The sequence below is a fragment of the Thalassophryne amazonica genome, chromosome 11 (assembly GCF_902500255.1).
Source record: "Thalassophryne amazonica chromosome 11, fThaAma1.1, whole genome shotgun sequence".
In the NCBI taxonomy this organism is placed as follows: Eukaryota; Metazoa; Chordata; class Actinopteri; order Batrachoidiformes; family Batrachoididae; genus Thalassophryne; species Thalassophryne amazonica.
This window is the reverse complement of record NC_047113.1, coordinates 110,195,557-110,219,032: the sequence shown is the minus strand read 5'-3', so window position 1 is coordinate 110,219,032 and position 23,476 is coordinate 110,195,557. Positions and strand designations below refer to the sequence as shown.

Here is a 23,476-nt window from a genome sequence, read left to right as displayed (position 1 = left end):
CCCACCACCAGAGGGCGCCCTGCCTGAAGTGCGGGCTTCAGGCACGAGAGGGCGCTGCCGCCACGGACACAGCCGGGAGTGACAGCTGTTACTCATTACTTCCTGACAGCTGTCACTCATTCTTCATCATCTCACTCCATAAAACCCAGACGTCATCTCCACCTCATCGCCGAGATATCATACTTCATTGGAGGTAATATCATCAGCCATTTGTGTTATCTTAAGCTGTATATTGTGAGTGTTTGCAGGAGTACCGGTCCCTCTTCCTGTGGAGGCTGAGTGAGTGCAGGACGGCACTCTTTTCCTCTGAGGGATTACTGTAAATACATCAGCATTCTGAGTGAGAGGTGGAGGTGGCATTCCCACCGTTGTTGTTACTGGGTGTACACACACCCACACTTGACTGTCTTTGTTCTCGCCAGCAGTACCAGATCCGACAGTCGGGGACGGTGATCACCTGGGAATTCGGGACTTGGCGGCTCCAGTATTCACCAGGTTCTGTGGCGGCGGAAATCGTGTGGTTCCGGCTCTTCTCAGGACAGACGTCTTCTGTCCTCGAGCCTGCCCACACGTCACCTTTGTGGATTGACTGTAATTATATCCTGAGATTGTCTGTATATTTGTTGTGCATATTTCACAACATTAAATTGTTACTTTTTGGCTCATCTATTGGCCGTTCATTTGCGCCCCCTGTTGTGGGTCCGTGTCACTACACTTTCACAACACATGCCATAGGTATTAAAGGCACTGCGCTGCGGTGGTTTGATTCATATTTATCTAATAGATTACAATTTGTTCATGTAAATGGGGAATCTTCTTCACAGACTAAGGTTAATTATGGAGTTCCACAAGGTTCTGTGCTAGGACCAATTTTATTCACTTTATACATGCTTCCCTTAGGCAGTATTATTAGACGGCATTGCTTAAATTTTCATTGTTACGCAGATGATACCCAGCTTTATCTATCCATGAAGCCAGAGGACACACACCAATTAGCTAAACTGCAGGATTGTCTTACAGACATAAAGACATGGATGACCTCTAATTTCCTGCTTTTAAACTCAGATAAAACTGAAGTTATTGTACTTGGCCCCACAAATCTTAGAAACATGGTGTCTAACCAGATCCTTACTCTGGATGGCATTACCCTGACCTCTAGTAATACTGTGAGAAATCTTGGAGTCATTTTTGATCAGGATATGTCATTCAATGCGCATATTAAACAAATATGTAGGACTGCTTTTTTGCATTTACGCAATATCTCTAAAATTAGAAAGGTCTTGTCTCAGAGTGATGCTGAAAAACTAATTCATGCATTTATTTCCTCTAGGCTGGACTATTGTAATTCATTATTATCAGGTTGTCCTAAAAGTTCCCTGAAAAGACTTCAGTTAATTCAAAATGCTGCAGCTAGAGTACTTGCGGGGACTAGAAGGAGAGAGCATATCTCACCCATATTGGCCTCTCTTCATTGGCTTCCTGTTAATTCTAGAATAGAATTTAAAATTCTTCTTCTTACTTATAAGGTTTTGAATAATCAGGTCCCATCTTATCTTAGGGACCTCATAGTACCATATCACCCCAATAGAGCGCTTCGCTCTCAGACTGCAGGCTTACTTGTAGTTCCTAGGGTTTGTAAGAGTAGAATGGGAGGCAGAGCCTTCAGCTTTCAGGCTCCTCTCCTGTGGAACCAGCTCCCAATTCAGATCAGGGAGACAGACACCCTCTCTACTTTTAAGATTAGGCTTAAAACGTTCCTTTTTGCTAAAGCTTATAGTTAGGGCTGGATCAGGTGACCCTGAACCATCCCTTAGTTATGCTGCTATAGACTTAGACTGCTGGGGGGTTCCCCTGATGCACTGAGTGTTTCTTTCTCCTTTTGCTCTGTATGCACCACTCTGCATTTAATCATTAGTGATCGATCTCTGCTCCCCTCCACAGCATGTCTTTTTCCTGGTTCTCTCCCTCAGCCCCTGCCAGTCCCAGCAGAAGACTGCCCCTCCCTGAGCCTGGTTCTGCTGGAGGTTTCTTCCTGATAAAGGGAGTTTTCCTTCCCACTGTCGCCAAGTGCTTGCTCACAGGGGGTCGTTTTGACAGTTGGGGTTTTTAAGTAATTATTGTATGGCCTTGCCTTACAATATAAAGCGCCTTGGGGCAACTGTTTGTTGTGATTTGGCGCTATATAAATAAAATTGATTGATTGATTGATTGATTGATTGATCTCCTCAATTCCATCGTCACGTCTTCCGAAGAGGAAGCAGAGACTGGGGACTCAGAGGCGGACTCATCCATCACCCAGGCTGAAGTCACGGAGGTAGTCAGAAAGCTTCTCGGTGGCAAGGCTCCTAGGGTGGATGAAATCTGCCCTGAGTACCTTAAGTCTCTGGATGTTGTTGGACTGTCTTGGTTGACACGCCTCTGCAACATCGCATGGCGGTCGGGGACAGTGCCTCTGGATTAGCAGACCGGGGTGGTGGTCCCTCTGTTTCAGAAGGGGGACCGGAGGGTGTGTTCCAACTATAGGGGGATCACACTCCTCAGCCTCCCTGGTAAGGTCTATTCCAGAGTACTGGAGAGGAGAATTCGACCCATAGTCGAACCTCAGCTTCAGGAGGAGCAGTGTGGTTTTTGTCCTGGTCGCGGTGCACTGGACCAACTCTACACCCTCCATCGGGTGCTCGAGGGTTCATGGGAGGTCACCCAACCAGTCCACATGCGCTTTGTGGATCTGGAGAAGGCGTTTGACCGTGTCCCTTGGGGCACCCTGTGAAGGGTGCTCCGGGAGTATGGGGTCCGGAGTCCTTTGCTCAGGGCTATCTGGTCCCTGTATGACTGCAGCAGGAACTTGGTTCGCATTGCCGGTAGTAAGTCAAACCTGTTTCCAGTGCACGTTGGCCTCCGCCAGGGCTGCCCTTTGTCACCGGTTCTGTTCATTACCTTTATGGACAGAATTTCTAGGCGCAGCCAGGGTGTAGAGGGGGTCCGGTTTGGGAACCACAGAATCTCATCTCTGCTGTTTGCGGATGATATGGTTCTGTTGGCTTCGTCAAATCAGGACCTTTAGTGTGCACTGGGGCGGTTTGCAGCCGAGTGTGAAGCGTCCGGGATGAAAATCAGCACCTCCAAATTGTTGGCCATGGTTCTCGACCGGAAAAAGGTGCCTTGCCCTCTTCAGGTTGGTGGAGTGTCCTTGCCTCAAGTGTAGGAGTTTAAGTATCTCGGGGTCTTGTTTGCGAGCGAGGGACGGATGGAGCGTGAGATTGACAGATGGATTGGTGCAGCATCTGCAGTGATGATGCGGTCACTGTATCGGACCGTCGTGGTGAAGAGAGAGCTGAGTAGGGGGGCAAAGCTCTTGATTTACCGATCGATCTATTTTCCGACCCTCACCTATGGTCATGAGATTTGGCTCATAGAACGAGATTGTGAGTACAAGCGGCCGAGATGAGTTTCCTCCGCAGGGTGGCTGGGCGCTCCCTTAGAGATAGACTGAGGAGCTCGGTCACTCAGGAGGAGCTCAAAGTCGAGCCGCTGCTCCTCCACATCAAAAGGAGCTAGCTGAGGTGGCTCGGGCATCTTTTCTGGATGCCCCCTTGACGCCTCACTGGAGAGGTGTTTCGGGCACGTCCCAGTGGTAGGAGGCCCCGGGGAAGGCCCAGGACACTCTGGAGGGACTACGTCTCTTGGCTGGCTTGGGAACGCCTCCGGGTTCCGCCAGAGGAGCTGGGGGAGGTGTGTGTGGATCGGGAGGTCTGGGTGGCTTTGCTTGAGCTGCTGCCCCCGCGACCCGACTCCGGATAAAGTGGAAGAAAATGTATGGAAGGATGGATCGACATTTATTTGTAAAAACCCACACACAAGTTACAAATCAGAAATCTGTGTTTTTGGATCACAAAGGACGTGTACAAATCAAGGGATATTTGTAAATCAGCCTCTGTGCATTTACAATTAATGAGACAAATTTAACTCCATAGCTGACTGACCATCGCACCAGCAAGCAAAGCCAAGGCGCACAGGTGAGTGTGCAGTGTCGACACAAATGCTGTTGTAACACGCGCAGAATGTGGCTTGGCATTGTCTTGCTGAAATAAGCAGAGACGTCCCTGAAAAAGACATTGCTTGGATGGCAGCATGTGTTGCTCCAAAACCTGGATGTACCTTTGTTAGAATTTTAAAGATACTTATCAATTATTAATGTTTTTGATCCTGTCTTTGATTCTGTCTTTCATATATATATATATATATATATATATATATATACATACACGAGGGCTGTCAATAAAGTAACGGTCCTTTTTATTTTTTTCAAAAACTATATGGATTTCATTCATATGTTTTTACGTCAGACATGCTTGAACCCTCGTGCGCATGCGTGAGTTTTTCCACGCCTGTCGGTGACGTCATTCGCCTGTGAGCACTCCTTGTGGGAGGAGTCGTCCAGCCCCTCGTAGGATTTCCTTTGTCTGAGAAGTTGCTGAGAGACTGGCGCGTTGTTTGATCAACATTTTTTCTAAACCTGTGAGACACATCGAAGTGGACACGGTTCGAAAAATTAAGCTGGTTTTCAGTGAAAATTTTAACGGTTGATGAGAGATTTTGAGGTGATTCTGTCGCTTTAAGGACTTCCCACGGTGCGAGACATCGCTCAGCGCTCTCAGCCGCCGTCGTCAGCCTGTTTCAAGCTGAAAACCTCCACATTTCAGGCTCTATTGATCCAGGACGTCGTGAGAGAACAGAGAAGTTTCAGAAGAAGTCGGTTTCAGCATTTTATCCGGATATTCCACTGTTAAAGATTTTTTTAATGAAAGACGTGCGGACGGGCCCACGCGTCGGGACGCAGCCACCGCGACGCTCCGCCACAGGAAAAACACCTCTGTTGAAAGCCTTAAGGACAAGTTGGAACATGTCCTGCCTGTTAAACAATTTCTCATATACTCACTCCACTGAAAGCCATCAAAAGCTGCCTGGATTTTACAAATGGTTATCAACACGGAGGTGTTTTTCCTGTGCCGCCGCACCGCGTCGGCTGCGTCCCGACGCGCGGATCCGTCCGCACGTCTTTCATTAAAAAAATCTCCTTTAACAGAGACAACGTCGTCATCCTGTTTCAAGCTGAAAACCTCCAAAGTTAAGCCTCTGTTGACCCAGGACATCATGAGAGAACAGAGAACTTTCAGAAGAGGTCAGAATCAGCAGTTTATCCGGACATTCCACTGTTAAAGGAGATTTTTTTAATGAAAGATGTGCGGACGGATTGGCGCATTGGCTCGCAGCCGGCGCGGCGCGCCCGCCACAGGAAAAACACCTCCGTTGGAAGCCTTAAGGACAAGTTGGAACATGCCCTGCTGTTAAACAATTTCTCAGATACTCACTCAACTGAAAGCCACCAAAAACCGCCTGGATTTTACAAATGGTTATCAACACGGAGGTGTTTTTCCTGTGGCGGGTGCGCCACGCCGGCTGCGAGCCGACGCGCCAATCCGTCCGCATGTCTTTCATTAAAAAAATCTCCTTAACAGTGGAATGTCTGGATAAACTGCTGATTCCGACCTCTTCTGAAAGTTCTCTGTTCTCTCACAACGTCCTGGGTCTACAAAAAGTTAAATTTGAAGGTTTTTAGCTTGAAACAGGATGACGACGTCGCCTCGGAGCGCTGCGCAACGTCCCGCTCCGTGGGAAGTCCTTACAGCGATAGAAACAATCCAAAATCTCTCATCAGCCATTAAAATTTTCACAGAAAACCAGCTGAATTTCTCAAATGGTGTCCACTCGGATGTGCCTCACAGTTTCTGAAAAAATTTGATCAAGCACAGCGCCAGTCTCTCAGCAACTTCTCAGACAATGAAAATCCGACGAGGGGGCTGGACCACTCCTTCCACAAGGTGTGCTCACAGGCGAATGACGTCACCGACAGGCGTGAAAAAACTCACGCATGCCCACGAGGGTTCAAGCTTGGCTGATGTAATCACACGTGATTCAAATCCATATAGTTTTTAAAAAAAATAAAACTGTTGGTTTATTTTCTAATAGACCTCATGTATATATATATATATATATTCATTCATTCATCTTCTACCGCTTAGTCCAATTAAGGGTCGCGGGGGGCTGGAGCCTATCCCAGCAGTCATAGAGCGCAAGGCGGGGTACACCCAGGACAGGACGCTAGTCTGTCGCAGGGCCACAAACAGACAAACGAGCACACACACACACACACACACACACACACACACACACACACACACACACACACACACACACACACACACACACACACACACACACACACACACACACACACACACACACATATACATATATATATAACTCACTATTTCTGTGTGGTTTTTCTCTGCAGTAATTTGAGGTGCCATCACAGATGTGTAAGTTGCCCATGCCATGGGCACTAACACACCCCCATACCATCATGCTGGCTTTTGACCTTTGTGCTGGTAACAGTCTGGATGGTCTTTTTCCTCTTTTGTCTGGAGGACACAACGTCCATGATTTTCAAAAACAATTTGAAATGTGGACTCATCAGACCACAGCACACTTTTCTGTCCATCTCAAATGAGCTCGGGCACAGAGAAGGCGGCGGCGTTTCTGGATGTTGTTGATGTTTGGCTTTCACTTTGCATTGAAGAGTTTTAACTTGCACTTGTAGATGTAGCGACGAACTGTGTTGACAATGGTTTTCTGAAGCGTTCCTGAGCGCGGTAAGATCCTTTACACAATGATGTTGGTTTTTAATGCAGTGCCGCCTGAGGGATCGAAGGTCACGGGCATTCAGTTTTGGTTTTCAGTCTTGCCACTTACGTGTAGAAAGTTCTCCAGATTCTCTGAATTTTCTGATTATATTATGGACTGTAGATGATGGAATCCCTAAATTCCTTGCAATTGAACATTGAGAAACATTGTTCTTAAACTGTTGACTATTTTTTCACCCTGTTGTTGACAAAGTGGTGATCCTCACCATCTTGCTTCCCATCTTGATCCCCATCTTTTCTTGTGAACGGCTGAGACTTTTTGGGACGCTCCTTTTATACACAATCATGACACTCACCTGTTTCCAATTAGGTGTTCTTTAAGCATTCATCAATTTTCCCAGTCTTTTGTTGTCCTGTCCCAACTTTTTTGAAACATGTTGCAGGCATCCATTTCAAAATGAGCAAATATTTGCACAAAACAAAAAAGTTTATCAGTTTGAACATTAAATATCTTGTCTTTGTGGTGTATTCAATTGAATATAAGTTGAAGAGGATTTGCAAATCATTGTATTCTGTTTTTATTTACATTTTACACAACGTCCCAAGTTTGGAATTGGGGTTGCAATTAACATCATGAGAAGTCTGTCAGGCAGTGGATGGGGAGCAGAGAGATGCACTTTACTGCAAATTTATAGGGTCATGATTAGGCCCATTTTGGATTATGGGTGTGTGTTGTGCCGTCTGGACCATGTCCAAGCCAAAGCCTTGAGAGTCTGTTGTGGGGCCTTCAGGACTACGCCTGTTCCAGCTCTGTTTGTGGAAATGGGAGAGAGCCCTCTACAGTTAAGAAGGGAAAGACTGGGGGTGCATTAATGGGTTAGGGTCGCTGTGTCCAGCAGTAGCAGCAGCTGCTATTTTTCGTTTTCAACGCCTAATATAGTGTAACAACGGCATCATAACAGAGGAGGGCAGCATTGCGCACACTAGCGTGTAGTCTGCCGGAGCTCCATTAGAAGAAGAGGACACACCGCACACTCAACCCGTGCGTTAGTGTCACCTTAGCTGTTAGCTTCGTCAAGCTGTTCCGTGTCGTAAATATACAAAATCTGTGGTCATGGCAGATAAAACTAAACTTCAAGAAGCTCTTCGAGTCCAAGGTGAAGTCGTTCGAAAGCTAAAATCAGAGAAGGCGAGCAAAGAACAGGTCAGTGTTCTGTTTTTAGACTTCTGTAGCGTCTCGATGTTATGTTATAACATACGAACCCAGAAAAAACACTTCTTATTTTTCAACTGAAGACGTTCCTGCTGTCATTTCTGCGCCGAATTAAATTTAGGAGTTCAGGGGTTTAGAATGTGTCGTTTCTCATGTTGAACAACATAAATTTATTTCCTGAGACGTCAAGGAGGATTAAACCGACATGATTTTGAACCGTGACTGGATTAGCTCCACAGCTAGCTGGTAGCCGGCTAGCACGAGGTATAGCAGTATTCTTCGGCGATTTTGCTGACGAGCTGATGCTGCTGACAGCTCATATTTTTCATATTTAAATGAAATCTGTTATATTGTTCAGCACGATGTGTGCAAATGTTAAGTTTCCAGTGTGAAGTGTGTACAGAGCTGATGGAATAGAGCTCAACAGTGAGGCTCCGGAAGTAAAATCCCATTCATTTTTCTTATAAGCCTTTTCATTTTCCTTCTAATAGAGTGCAGTGAGCCCCAGACATGGGGTCTAAAATTGCACTCTTAAAATTACTGACAATATTATATCTGAGGGCTGTCTTCACGATGGTGACCTGTCCTCTCCTCAAATACTGCCTTTGATCTCCTGTCAGCTTCTCATGCCTTGAGTAAACGAAGGCGCTTTGTGGAGTTTTTAGCTGGGGTTTGTTTACTTTGAAACATCCTCAAACCATGATCTCTCCTGGCAAACAATGCACATGCACAACCACGTTGGTTCAAAGGTCGAGAGGTGTAAAAATGTAAACAGATGCTCAGTCAGTCAATGGCAGCGTCTGTCAAACAACTGTCTAAATCCACAATAAACATAATTTTACAGATGATTATAAGAAGGAGTGAAAATGTAACTGTTTTACCAAGCCATTACAGTATAAATATTAAAAAATAATTATCTTCAAGATTATCCCAAAAGCTTTTCCAGCCCAAGAAGCGCACAAGACAAGCTAATGGAGAAAATTCCTCTGTGCCGCCAGAGCGAATAGAGATGGTTTTATCAGCCAGTCTCTGAGAACAAATGATTAATCTGCCACAAAATAATTATTTTATATAATGCAGCATCCAGCAGCACACAGCGCAGCATCCAGCGAATTGTGTTGGTCCGGCGAATTGTGCGGCAGTGCCATATTGAGTCATGCTGTTTCTTGTCATCCAGCCAGCCGTAATCAAGGAGAAAGGATAATTGAAGCATTGCTTCAATCTGTGAAGCACTGCTTCGATTGGTTCAAGGTTCAAAGCAAAGCCACGCTGCAGAAAAGTTGTTTACGGACCCGCTGCAGGGTCTGTAATCAATACAGAAATGATCATTTTCCTGACAAACACCCCCCAAAACAACGGCCACTCTGAAGGACCGATAACATAATCGTTAAGCACAAAGCTTATTGATGTCGGTGGATCGAGTCATTTCTTAACGATACCCAAAAGGAACCGGTTCTCGATACACATCCCTAGCTGCTAAGGGGTTAGCTCATTCCCTTTAGAGGAACAAACCAGAGCTAATGTGCCATTCTGATGTGCAATTCTTACAACAGGAATATGGCGCAACAAAAATTTAAAACAAAAGAAAATGTGATACTCACAGGCTGTACTGATTGCTGGGGTTGATTTTGTCGCAGAGTCGGAACTGACCCTCTACTGAGTATTAAATGCCGACTGAAGCCAGCTCGAAATTGTGCAAGGTTTGTGAAACAGTCCTCTGTGAAATGCGCAGAGCAAAGAAATAGTCGGCGGTTGTATGTACTGGGGATGCGGTTAAAAATGAATAAAAGCCAGTGATCGCGTACATTGCTTTCCGTGGGAAGATTGTAGTCCGCTAAAACAGCCTGGGAAAGCAAACCTGTATCTCGCCATTGCTCATCTTCGAGTGTTACGAATGGGTGGGCACAACCTTATGAATAATTAATTTCGAAGGGGCGTGTGTGGGGGGGCTATTGGTGAAAAAGTGACGTAAGATTTCTCTCAAAAACGGATTGGCCTGTTTTCTAGGGGCAATTCAAAAAAGGAGAAATACTTGAAACAGAGGTTCTGAAACTTGCTGGCACTTCGTATGTATTCCCCACAGCGGGGAGACTCTGAACTAACACCAAAAACATGAAAAAGATGATTTTGATTCTCTATCCCCTTTAAAACAAAAATAACTTTATAGTACAAATCACTGGATAAATATAACCATTTAATTTATTTTTTTCATTTTACATTTTTTTCTTTCCAGGATGACAGGTGAAGCACAGCATTGCGCGTGTGTGTTTGAACCTGGAGGATTGTAGATATCCCTCCGCTCAGTGCTTTGCAATAGGGCTCTGTGGCTTTGCAGGCTGCAGCGCACTGAGTGGAGGGTGGGGAGACCCGCTGCCCTTCGGTGAGAACAACCACTAGATCAATATGTGCTTTCATGTTTGAGTTGCCAAACACCAGAAAATGCCAGGAAAAGTAGCTAGATTTGTCACTAGTCACTGTTGAGAAAATAAGTTGTCAAGAGGGTTTGGAAAGTCATCAGATTTAGCAAGAAAGTTGCCAAGTTGGCAACACTGATGTCGTGGTAGTCAGGAGGATATCTGGTCTGTGACTGGTGGAACTTGCTGTTACCATGGAAACCTATATTGCTTCACAAAAGCCTAATTTCAGTTAAAGGAGGTCAAAAGTTAAAGTTGCTTCAGTTTTGGTAAAAAGTGATGTAAAGTATTGGTTTAGTTAATAGGGTTTTAAAAATAAATAGTTTGTGCCTTTTGGCTTGATTAGTCATCATGTTACAGGGTTAATGGCCGTCGACTTTGTTTGACCTTTACTTTGGACACAAACATTCAGCATGGTCAAAACTATTGTATTTATTCATCCTCTTAGCTCAACCAATAACTTGCATCACCATCCATCCATCCATTTTCTTCCGCTTTATCTGGAGTCGGGTCGCGGGGGCAGCAGCTCAAGCAAAGCCGCCCAGACCTCCCGATCCACACACACCTCCTCCAGCTCCTCCAGGGGAACCCCAAGGTGTTCCCAAGCCAGCCGAGAGATGTAGTCCCTCCAGAGTGTCCTAGGTCTTCCCCGGGGCCTCCTCCCAGTGGGACGTGCACGGAACACCTCTCCAGCGAGGCGTCCATGGGGCATCCGGAAAAGATGCCCGAGCCACCTCAACTGACTCCTTTCGACGTGGAGGAGCAGCGGCTCGAGTCCGAGCTCCTCCAGAGTGACCGAGCTCCTCACCCTATCTCTAAGGGAGCGCCCAGCCACCCTGCGGAGGAAACTCATCTCGGCCACTTGTACTCGCGATCTCGTTCTTTCGGTCATGAGCCAAATCTCATGACCATAGGTGAGGATCGGAACGTAGATCGATCGGTAAATCGAGAGCTTTGCCCCCCTACTCAGCTCTCTCTTCACCACGACGGTCCGATACAGCGACCGCATCACTGCAGATGCTGCACCGATCCGTCTATCGATCTCACGCTCCATCCGTCCCTCACTCGTGAACAAGACCCCGAGATACTTAAACTCCTCTACTTGAGGCAAGGACACTCCACCGACCTGAAGAGGGCAAAGCACCTTTTTCCGGTCGAGAACCATGGCCTCGGATTTGGAGGTGCTGATTTTCATCCCGGATGCTTCACACTCGGCTGCAAACCGCCCCAGTGCACGCTGAAGGTCCTGATTTGACGAAGCCAACAGAACCACATCGTCCGCAAACAGCAGAGACAAGATTCTGTGGTTCCCAAACCAGACCCCCTCTGCACCCTGGCTGCGCCTAGAAATTCTGTCCATAAAAATAATGAACAGAACCGGTGACAAAGCGCAGCCCTGGCGGAGGCCAACGTGCACTGGAAACAGGTTTGACTTACTACCGGCAATGCGAACCAAGCTCCTGCTGCGGTCGTACAGGGACCGGATAGCCCTTAGCAAAGGACCCCGGCCCCCGTACTCCAGGAGCACTCCCCACAGGGTGCGCCGAGGGACACAGTCGAATGCCTTCTCCAGATCCACAAAACACATGTGGACTGGTTGGGCAAACTCCCATGAACCCTCGAGCACCCGATGGAGCGTGTAGAGCTGGTCCAGTGTGCCGCGACCAGGACGAAAACCACACTGCTCCTCCTGAATCCGAGGTTCGACCACGAACGTGCATCACTTTTTACAAAATTGGAGCAACTTTAACCTTTGACTCCTGTACAAAGTGAAATTGATATTTATCACCATTTTTGCTGTTTGTTTATGGGGTAACATAACTCCAGAACATTCAGTCAGTAGATAGCCCAAACAATACCAAATGGAGCTTTTATGATCAGACACACAATGGGATGTACTTTTCAATATGATTGGAGCATTTTTAAATTTTGACCCCTGCCTGACTACAGCTGCCACCCTGGATGGCCACCATGCTTTTGTGTAGGTCATGGTGCCCTGAGGCTGGATTCTAAGTGCTGTTTAGTCCCTTTGGTACTGATTATGCCCAAACTGACTACAGGCTCATGGACTGTTTGCATCATGATGGTTTAATTTCAGCTCTGTTTTGTTTTGTGCAAAGCATAAATTACACACATAGTGTCATGAACTGATTCAAAGGGTTCAGACACTTGAATGAACACATGATGTCATCAGTTACTTTGTGTTTTGAGTGTTTGTTAATTCTGTCTGAGGCACAGGTCATAGTCCAAACCCTTGGGGACGAAATTGTGCAGATTTGTCTACAAGCATGAAATTTGGCCCAGGTGTAGACCAGAAGATACCATTTTCATTTTTGGAGGGCGCCAAGCCTGGCGCTCACTGGGGGCTGCCACATTAGCCAAATCCAAGATGGCCACAGACCGACATAGGATTATATCATAACTTCATAACCGAAAGTCATAGAACAAGGGATGAAGGCACTTTTTATGGGTTTTTGACATCAAGGATTCCAAATCTGTTGTTTGTTTTGGCATTCACAGTCAGGATACACCCCCCCCACCCCCCCAAAACTAGGGCAAATAGAGAGTAATTTGGTTGCTTGAGGTGTCAAATTTGGGCATCTATGACAACAATCTATGTAATTCTTGTTTTCTGTGTTTTTAAGGTCTGAGAATGTTTATGTTGCACTGTTTGTATGGTTAAAGGTCTGTTGAGACCATAAAGGCCACCGACATTTACAGTTATTTGACATAATTACAAAATCACATTTATTTCTGTGCTAGGACCAATTTTATTCACTTTATACATGCTTCCCTTAGGCAGTATTATTAGACGGTATTGCTTAAATTTTCATTGTTACGCAGATGATACCCAGCTTTATCTATCCATGAAGCCAGAGGACACACACCAATTAGCTAAACTGCAGGATTGTCTTACAGACATAAAGACATGGATGACCTCTAATTTCCTGCTTTTAAACTCAGATAAAACTGAAGTTATTGTACTTGGCCCCACAAATCTTAGAAACATGGTGTCTAACCAGATCCTTACTCTGGATGGCATTACCCTGACCTCTAGTAATACTGTGAGAAATCTTGGAGTCATTTTTGATCAGGATATGTCATTCAAAGCGCATATTAAACAAATATGTAGGACTGCTTTTTTGCATTTACGCAATATCTCTAAAATCAGAAAGGTCTTGTCTCAGAGTGATGCTGAAAAACTAATTAATGCATTTATTTCCTCTAGGCTGGACTATTGTAATTCATTATTATCAGGTTGTCCTAAAAGTTCCCTAAAAAGCCTTCAGTTAATTCAAAATGCTGCAGCTAGAGTACTGACGGGGACTAGAAGGAGAGAGCATATCTCACCCATATTGGCCTCTCTTCATTGGCTTCCTGTTAATTCTAGAATAGAATTTAAAATTCTTCTTCTTACTTATAAGGTTTTGAATAATCAGGTCCCATCTTATCTTAGGGACCTCGTAGTACCATATCACCCCAATAGAGCGCTTCGCTCTCAGACTGCAGGCTTACTTGTAGTTCCTAGGGTTTGTAAGAGTAGAATGGGAGGCAGAGCCTTCAGCTTTCAGGCTCCTCTCCTGTGGAACCAGCTCCCAATTCAGATCAGGGAGACAGACACCCTCTCTACTTTTAAGATTAGGCTTAAAACTTTCCTTTTTGCTAAAGCTTATAGTTAGGGCTGGATCAGGTGACCCTGAACCATCCCTTAGTTATGCTGCTATAGACGTAGACTGCTGGGGGGTTCCCATGATGCACTGTTTCTTTCTCTTTTTGCTCTGTATGCACCACTCTGCATTTAATCATTAGTGATCGATCTCTGCTCCCCTCCACAGCATGTCTTTTTCCTGGTTCTCTCCCTCAGCCCCAACCAGTCCCAGCAGAAGACTGCCCCTCCCTGAGCCTGGTTCTGCTGGAGGTTTCTTCCTGTTAAAAGGGAGTTTTTCCTTCCCACTGTCGCCAAGTGCTTGCTCACAGGGGGTCGTTTTGACCGTTGGGGTTTTACATAATTATTGTATGGCCTTGCCTTACAATATAAAGCGCCTTGGGGCAACTGTTTGTTGTGATTTGGCGCTATATAAAAAAATTGATTGATTGATTGATTGATTTCTGTCTTTTTCAAGGATTGCAAGTATGGGTTGCTGATATGACTACTTGTTCTGTAATTTTGAGTCTAGTAATTTATGTTTATGTGATTGTGCCTACTAATAAATAGTCTATCTGTTTCAGATGTGCTTGGCTGGATTGGTGAGAAAGAATATTGATGAAATACATGGACTGGTGGTGGTGCTAAATAGTGAACCTGCTTAAGATATCTGTACCTAGTCATAATACTGTGTCAACAATCGATAATATCAACTGGGAACTTTGCTGTCTTTGTCAGATAAAAATGAACAGAGAGATGAAGGACTTCTAACACTTGAGAAATCTGAATGACTTTAAGTACATCAATACTGTTCCTTCTGGTGTTACAGTCCCCTTTGGTCAGCTGAGGGATGGGTTAGGATTAGTGTTGTGGATGGCAACACATGGATCCCAAAGCATGCTTGGAACAGTGGGTTCCTCAAAAATCAGTATAACTAAAAGGAGCTATTCTCCTTCCTCAGTGAGGTGTCAAGAAAGATATGGATGGGAGGCTCCTCCTCAACACAAAGTTTGAGAATGTTGTCTCCAACAGACCCTATGATGTGTCAGCTCTCCAACCCTGTAACCACTCTGAGGCAGATACGAGAAAATTCCTTCATCTGGCCCATGCTGCAGCACAGGGTCACAGGACAGCCTGTGTTTGTATCATTGACAGCGATGTGGTGGTTCTTGCCATATGCTTCTTCACCACACTTGGCCTTTCACAGCTGTGGGTGGGCTTTGGTAGTGGGAAAAAATTTGTGATATTGCCATCCATTATATCTGCTCTCATCTTGAACCCTCCAAGTCTCTGGCATTGCCACTCTTCCATGCCCTCACAGGATGTGACGTGACATCACAGTTCCTTGGATGTGGCAACAAGACTGCCTGGGCATCTTGGCAAAGCACCCCAGGACTCACTGAAACACTGGTGGCCGTCACCCATGAGCCAAAACTCTTCAGCCTTGAGTCTCTTCACATGTATAAGCTGAAACAATTTGTGGTAATCATGTACAGTAAGGGATGTGGTTTGGCCAAGGTCAATGAAGCTAGGCACTATGTTTTTACAAGCGGTACAAAATTGCTGCCGAACACATCGCCCACTCAAGCAGTGCTGTTTGAGTACATAAATAGGGCACAGCTTCAGGCAAGCTTTTACTGTAGTGGCAAATATGCAATCTTAGATGCCGACAATCAGGTCTGGGGGGTGCGTGTATGTGTCTGTGTGTAACTTGGGGATGAGCATTGGCCCGGCCATCTTTAGGGCCTGTATAGGAAAAGGTTCATCTCCCTCATGGAAGTCCCTGATTTCAATGAATGGGGCTGGCAAAAGGATGACAGTGGTGCTGGTTACTGGTCACTCGCAAATGCTAGTAAGGCCTGTTCCATCCTCCTGCACTGTGGCTGCGAGAGATCGTGCACAGGAAACTGAAAATGCAGTAGAGCTGGAGTCCACTGCACAGGGTTGTGCAAGCGTGAAGGTGGATGTCTGAACAGTGACGACACCTAGATTAGGTCTTGCAGTAGTGCGGTTTTCTTATAGTTGCTATGTGATTCTCACATGTGGCTACATTTACATTGTTCACATCAAAAGGCAAATGGCTTCCAAAATTGAAATTAGTCTGGTCTACATCTGGGCCAAATTTCATGCTTGTAGACAAATCTGCATTATAATTTAATCCCTAAGGGGGGGCTGGACTATTTTGGGAGTTGTACATTAAAATATTTAAAAAACTGTTTACTTGGCTTGGAGCGCCTTGGGGCAACTGTTTGTTGTGATTTGGCGCTATATAAGAAAAAAGTTGAAGTTGATTGATTGGCTTAGTTTTCATCTCAATTGTCAACTCTCTTCTGATCTGAAATTATGTGAAAAATAAATTTGATTTGGAAATGCCATACGTTTAACCACTCCAAGCCAAGTGGAGTTCTGTAGGTCCTTGGGGGGTTATCCTGACTGTGAGTCAAAAACAGAGGTTAAATTTGGAATTCTTGATGTCACAAACCTATAAAAAAAGAGCCTTCATTCATGATCCTACGGCTTTCAGTTACGAAGTTATGATATAATCACGTCGGTTGGTGGCCGATTTAGCCAATATGGCGGCCTCCAGTGAGCGCCCGGCTTGGCGCCGTCCAACAATGGAAAAGGTATGTTCTGGTCTATACCTTGGCCAAATTTCATGCTTGTAGACAAAACTGCTCAATACCCCCCTGTAGATCTGAAACAACTAATCGAGTTAATCAATTAAAATCGATTATTAAAATAGTTGTCAACTAATTTAGTCATCGATTAGTTGCTAAATAACTTTGTTTTACCACAAATGTTTCGTTTCTTCCATATAATCAACCAAGCTTTGCTTTGAATCTTGTACCAATGAGGAGTGCTTCGAGCTGCTGCTTCGTTGGTTTCATTTGTTTTATTTCACTTTATCATATGTCATATTATATGTCTGTGAGGATTATTTACATTTTTTATGTTAAACTGACCTGTTATGGTCTTCTGAAACAGTTGATAGATGTATTTTATGCTAACGCCGACGCTAACGCGTTAGCATGTCTATGGTGTTTTCAATGTTAAAGTTAGCATTAAGCTGCTGGCATTTCAGCATGTTTGTGCATTTGTTTTCTGTATAATAATTAATGGCTCAGCGTTGTCGTAAAAGAGTCAAATATATTACAAATTATAATATTTGTTAATTTATTTTTATTTATATATTAATAATAATAGCAACAATAATAATAGTAATAACTAATAATGCTCCAATTCAATTTTAGAGAAAGAGACATGAGTCACGTGTGTCATTGTGAAATGACCACATAGTTTACAAGTTATACAGAGAATGTTGCACATATAATGAGTCAGGCTACAGTTTTTGATTTAGGTTTTATGGTTAACTGGTTATGCTAATTGCTCATTTACAGCAACAAAAATACCTCTTTTTTCACCATATATTTTATAACATTTATATGTTTCAATGTCGTTTTATGGCAATTCAGCACTTTGATAAAGCAATGTCATTTGAAATATTTTGTTCTTTATTATAAACTGTTTTATTCTTTATCATTTTATATTTCAACAGCCCAGGGACATTTGACGATTTGTTGATTTTCAAGTATTTTAAGTTTTCAAATAATGTTCTGTTGTTAAATAAAGTGATGGAAGGATGGATGGTTTCCCTGGCACATTTTTAAAAAATTCCCCGCTAATCCGATTAATCGTGTCGAAACCCCGTCAGATTCATCAATGATCCAGATAATCGTTTGTTGCAGCCCTACCCCCCTGATGACTCCCTAAGGGCCTGGACTGTCAGATAAAATCAGAAATTACACTTGGCTTTTCACTTGAAAGTGTGGTTTGAAGAGTTTGTCTTAAAATGGCAGGTTTTGTGGCACAGGGTTCACAGCAGGAAGTGTGTGTGTGTGTGTGTGTGTGTGTGTGTGTGTGTGTGTGTGTGTGTGTGTGTGTGTGTGTGTGTGTGTGTGTGTGTGTGTGTGTGTGTGTGTGTGTGTGTGTGTTTGTTTCTTTCTTTCTTTGTGGGCTGTGATTGGCTGGCTGCTTTGATTGACTTGGCGCATTTCTTGTTCTGCCCTCCATGCTGTGATGATGATGATGATGCATCATGCCCCGCCCTCCCTAGTGCTAGGGTTGCTTACCGCTTTTCTCCTGTTCTTGCTTCCTGACTCTGGACGTTGACCATCTCCGACCTCGCCTTTGCCATCCTTGGTGAACATTGCTGCACATCTTGCTGATCGGTTCTCTGACCGTTGTGTCTGGATACTGGTGCCGGCTCTGGACAATGCCTTTGGATAATCCTCTACTGATGATGCACTCCTGAACATTTACTGATTACATTAAAAAAAACCCAAACAAAACATTTTTTCCAACTTTTTTTGGATCCCTGTGCTGCGGGATGAACGTGCTGGGCATGTTCTGTGCACGCGTGTTCACCGGCTCCGCACGCTGTCGAACTGCTTCACACCTGTGGGGTCTGGACTTGCTCCCCGGGGTCACGGCGGCTCAGGTAGGCCTTCATCAGTGCTGACACGCCACACAGCAGTACAACTCTTTGAGAGAAACAGTTCTTTTCAGTTCTGAGGGGTTTTACTCAGCTGACGGCAGATACGGGCCTGATCAGAATTCTTGACAGTACAAAATCTAAAATACACATGTTACAAACAAATAAATGCTGCTGAACCAATTTTATATTATTTGTCCATTATTTGTTATTTTTATGTTTTCTGTCCAGAGTTACAAAATGATGTCATAGAGTGAAATTAAAAACATGTGCCATAGTACATTTTCATGAAATCATCACTTTTACAGCATTTTTCCATATGCTCTGAAAATAATCAGATAGTTTGTTCCTTTTCTTGTGGACAAACATTTCGTTTTTAATACTTAATGCTCACACATTCTTTTGTGTGTGTGTGTGTGTGTGTGTGTGTGTCTGTCTGTCTGTCTGTCTGTCTGCTGCAGATTGATGAAGAAGTAGCCAAACTGCTGCAGCTGAAGGCGCAATTAGGTGGAGAAGATGGAAAACAGCAGTTCGTCCTCAAGACAGCCAAGGTAAGACCTCAGGCCTTATGGAGCTAAATCCAGGCCAAAAGTTTTGTAATCTGAAGATAAAAAAGATTGAAAAATACATTTTGAAACTGAAAATTCAATTCAATTCAAAATTCAATGTTTGTTCTTGAATTTTATAATCATTTAAAAAGGATTATTATTGCGTCATATTTTACCCCTTTAGCGCCCGCCCCATACAAGACTGTGCTGCCCACTTGTGTCTTAATATATCATCCACCTGGTCTGTCTGGCTCCTTCCTTCAAGAGTTTAGTGACTTTTTATCTGCCACTCTGAAGCTGTCAGGGCTTTTAAGTGTTGATGATTTTAATTTCCATGTTGATGACACTTCAGGTAAATCTGCTGCTAAATTCATCAGTGTGATAGAATCTTTTAATCTGATCCAACATGTGTCTGTCCCCACACACAGCAAAGATCATGTTTTGGATCTTACTGCTCTCGGTCTTAATATTGACTATTTATTCTGAGGGCATTTTTATTTCTAGTCATGTTTGTGTTCTTTTTAATCTGGATTGTCCATCTGCTCCTCATGTGATTTGCTCTCGTGTCTTCAGTCATCTTACTGCAGATGTATTTTCTGCTGTATTAATGTTGATGAGTCATTTAGTTTAGATGCGTTAAGTCTTTTAATCATTGTTGTCTTTCTGTTTTGGACAGAGTGGCTCCTTTTAGATCCAGACACGCCCCTCTGAATAACTCCTCCTCCTGGGTGAATGACAGTATTCACAGTTTTAACAGAAAAGAATAGTCCTTATTGTCATTGTTGGGGGGAGGGGGGGGGATACAACAAAATTGGGAGTGCTCCCACAGAGCTACTGTACACCACAAAAGAAACAAGACATCTTTTACACCACATAAAAATTTAAATATGAAACGTACTGTATACTAATATATACACTCAACAAAAATATAAACGCAACACTTTTGGTTTTGCTCCCATTTTGTATGAGATGAACTCAAAGATCTAAAACTTTTTCCACATACACAATATCACCATTTCCCTCTAATATTGTTCACAAACCAGTCTAAATCTGTGATAGTGAGCACTTCTCCTTTGCTGAGATAAACCATCCCACCTCACAGGTGTGCCATATCAAGATGCTGATTAGACACCATGATTAGTGCACAGGTGTGCCTTAGACTGCCCACAATAAAAGGCCACTCTGAAAGGTGCAGTTTTGTTTTATTGGGGGGGGATACCAGTCAGTATCTGGTGTGACCACCATTTGCCTCATGCAGTGCAACACATCTCCTTCGCATAAAGTTGAAGAGAACACCTCTCCAACATGCCAAACGCCAGCGAATGTGAGCATTTGCCCACTCAAGTCGGTTACGACGACGAACTGGAGTCAGGTTGAGACCCAGATGAGGACGACGAGCATGCAGATGAGCTTCCCTGAGACGGTTTCTGACAGTTTGTGCAGAAATTCTTTGGTTATGCAAACCGATTGTTTCAGCAGCTGTCCGAGTGGCTGGTCTCAGACGATCTTGGAGGTGAACATGCTGGATGTGGTGGTCCTGGGCTGGTGTGGTTACACGTGGTCTGCGGTTGTGAGGCTGGTTGGATGTACTGCCAAATTCTCTGAAACACCTTTGGAGACGGCTTATGGTAGAGAAATGAACATTCAATACACGAGCAACAGCTCTGGTTGACATTCCTGCTGTCAGCATGCCAGTTGCACGCTCCCTCAAATCTTGCGACATCTGTGGCATTGTGTTGTGTGATAAAACTGCACCTTTCAGAGTGGCCTTTTATTGTGGGCAGTCTAAGGCACACCTGTGCACTAATCATGGTGTCTAATCAGCATCTTGATATGGCACACCTGTGAGGTGGGATGGATTATCTCAGCAAAGGAGAAGTGCTCACTATCACAGATTTAGACTGGTTTGTGAACAATATTTGAGGGAAATGGTGATATTGTGTATGTGGAAAAAGTTTTAGATCTTTGAGTTCATCTCATACAAAATGGGAGCAAAACCAAAAGTGTTGCATTTATATTTTTGTTGAGTATATATCTAGTAGATTGAGCAGTGTTTATACAATAGGTAGCTGACATTGTTCAAGGGTGGTAATAAGTTAAGCAATGAGTTGGAATGGAGTGTGAGTCCAGAATGTTTTTACAACCTTAGACCTCAACAGTTTTTAGAAGAGGAACTCAACCCTTTTATTTCGATTATGTAGTTTTTTATGTTAATTTACTGTCTTAATGCATTTAAAAATTGTTTAGGTTCTTGTTATCATATACACACTATTCATTATTATTTTTATTTTATTATTATTTCTATTTTGTCATTTGATTTTTGAATGGACCACAGTGGAAATAACTGTCACTTTCTTGTGTCATCCATGTATTTTTATCGTATTTACAATTATATACACTTACACTCATGCTTTTAATATAACGATGATTTACTGCCCCCTACTGGAAAGGCGTGTGAGTCCAGAATAAATTAGCAGTGTCACCTAATATTCATAGCTTCTCTAAAACTATTCGTCCTATCAGTGTTCAGTTTTGGTGCTGTTCATCCTTTACCCAAAACGCGTAAGCGTATCAAACAGCAAATGTTAGCTGTGCTCTGTTTGTCCCTGATTGAAGTTCCATGCATGTACAGCTGCTGTAAGCAGGTGGTCTTAATTTGACAAACAATACTGTAAGCTATAGAGTGGTGCAAACACTGGGGAGGTAGATTGTGTTGGTTGTTGTCTGGCGGCGGGTGGGGGTGGGGTGTTTATGGGAGTAGGTCTGTGGGTGAGTGTTTGCAGTATGTATGGCACAGGGGAAGAAGCTGTTTGTCAGCCTGCTAGTGTGGGACTTTGTTGACCTGTAGCGTCCCCTGGAGGGCAACAGGTCAAACAAAATGGGGAACATGGCGGTGGTGTGGAGAGACAGTCTGGCAGGTCCTGCATATCTACGCTTTTTATTGCACCTAAGAGGTCATTCCTGTGTTAAAATCTTTAAGGTTTTAAATCACAATTATTGATTTGATCTCCATGCTTATCACAAAATCTGGGCTGAGTTTCATCGTGCACTTTTTGCAGTTACGCTGTTGTTCATTGTTGCACTACCTGTGCGTATCTGCTTATCCGGAACAATTGATGTCAGTCACCTGTGCCATGAACACCAGCAGGATCACTACATAGCGAGACGGTTTGCTGCTGGAATACCAGGTGTTAATATTGGTATATGTTCGCCAAGTGGTCATTCTGAAAGCTTTCATCACAACATTTTTGGATATTACATAGTATATTCTTCTGTCCTACAACATGGACGGGCTGCTGTGGGCAAAACAACTGAAGGACAATGCCAAGCCGTTTCATCACTTGCATTACCTGGCTTCCTGCTTGTGTTGCTCCTGCTCTTTGGAGATGTACATCTAAATCCTGGTCCAGTTGTTGGCACACTGCAGGTGCAGGACACCATCGTTGGGCTCCACCTGAGAAATTCCCTGAAGGAGGTGAGCAGTCAGACTCCTTTTTTGTGTGACTCCACCGTTATCGGTCCGAACCTGATCAGTGTGGGGAATAATTATTTGAATAACATACTGCAGCTGCACATAGGGAATCTAAGCGAACCCGTGGACTATAACTCATCTAGTGCTTGAATTGAATTTATTTATTTATCCGACACACAGCTGAGCAACAACAAAGGCAATAACAAAACATAAAAGAAACAATGTACAAAGAACCCGTGTGGCCGAAAGGGTGAAGGCAGAAGCAAAGCTTATAAGCACCCTCCCCTTATACCATTAAAAATAAAGAATGTATATATACATATACAAACATACATACACACACACATATATGGTCATAATAACTGTACGAGAAAAGAGAGAGGAAAAAAAGGTGCATAAATAATTTAACTTAATCACTATAATTTCAAAACACAACCAAACAAGTAAAAGTGAACAGTGACAAAAATGGTAAACCTAATCCTTCAACCTATAATGGGTAAATATATTCTTCTTGTAAAGCCTTTTAAAACCAAACAGTGTACCCAGTATTTTAACTATCAGGACAATTATTCCAAATATTAACACCCCTGACGGAAACACAATGACTTTTAACAGTAGTACGGATCTTCAGTTTCTCAAATAATAATGTTCCTCTCAAACTGTAGCTGGAGTCTCTCATTTTAAACAGATTCTGGACATGTAGAGGCAAAAGCTTATTTTTAACTTTATACATAATCTGTATTGTAATATAATCAGCCAAGTCCCAGAATTTAAAAATTTGCAGACAAGCAAATAACAAATTTGTTGGCTCTCGATATGGTTTATTACTGATAATTCTTATAGCTTTCTTTTGCAACAGGAAAACTGGTTTAGTATTAGTTCTGTATGTATTTCCCCAAACCTTGACACAATATGTCGTATATGGAACAAGTAATGCATGATATAAAGTGGTCAATGCATGTTGGGTGAGGAAGTCCTGGGCTTTAT

General features: G+C 43.6%; 1 protein-coding gene across 2 annotated transcripts in view; it reads left to right on the top strand.

The window, feature by feature from the left end:
• The first annotated feature begins 7,735 nt into the window (after positions 1 to 7,735).
• hars (histidyl-tRNA synthetase) overlaps positions 7,736 to 23,476 on the top strand; it is an 86,764-nt gene continuing 71,023 nt past the window's right edge. The window contains exons 1-2 of one of the 2 annotated variants that reach the window (XM_034181018.1): positions 7,736 to 7,908; positions 18,931 to 19,020. In XM_034181018.1, the coding sequence (XP_034036909.1) occupies positions 7,819 to 7,908; positions 18,931 to 19,020 (180 nt within the window). In that variant the 5' untranslated portion in view covers positions 7,736 to 7,818. Of the gene's footprint in view, positions 7,909 to 18,326; positions 18,476 to 18,930; positions 19,021 to 23,476 lie in introns of those variants that run through there. The other variant, XM_034181017.1, reaches the window with a different exon arrangement.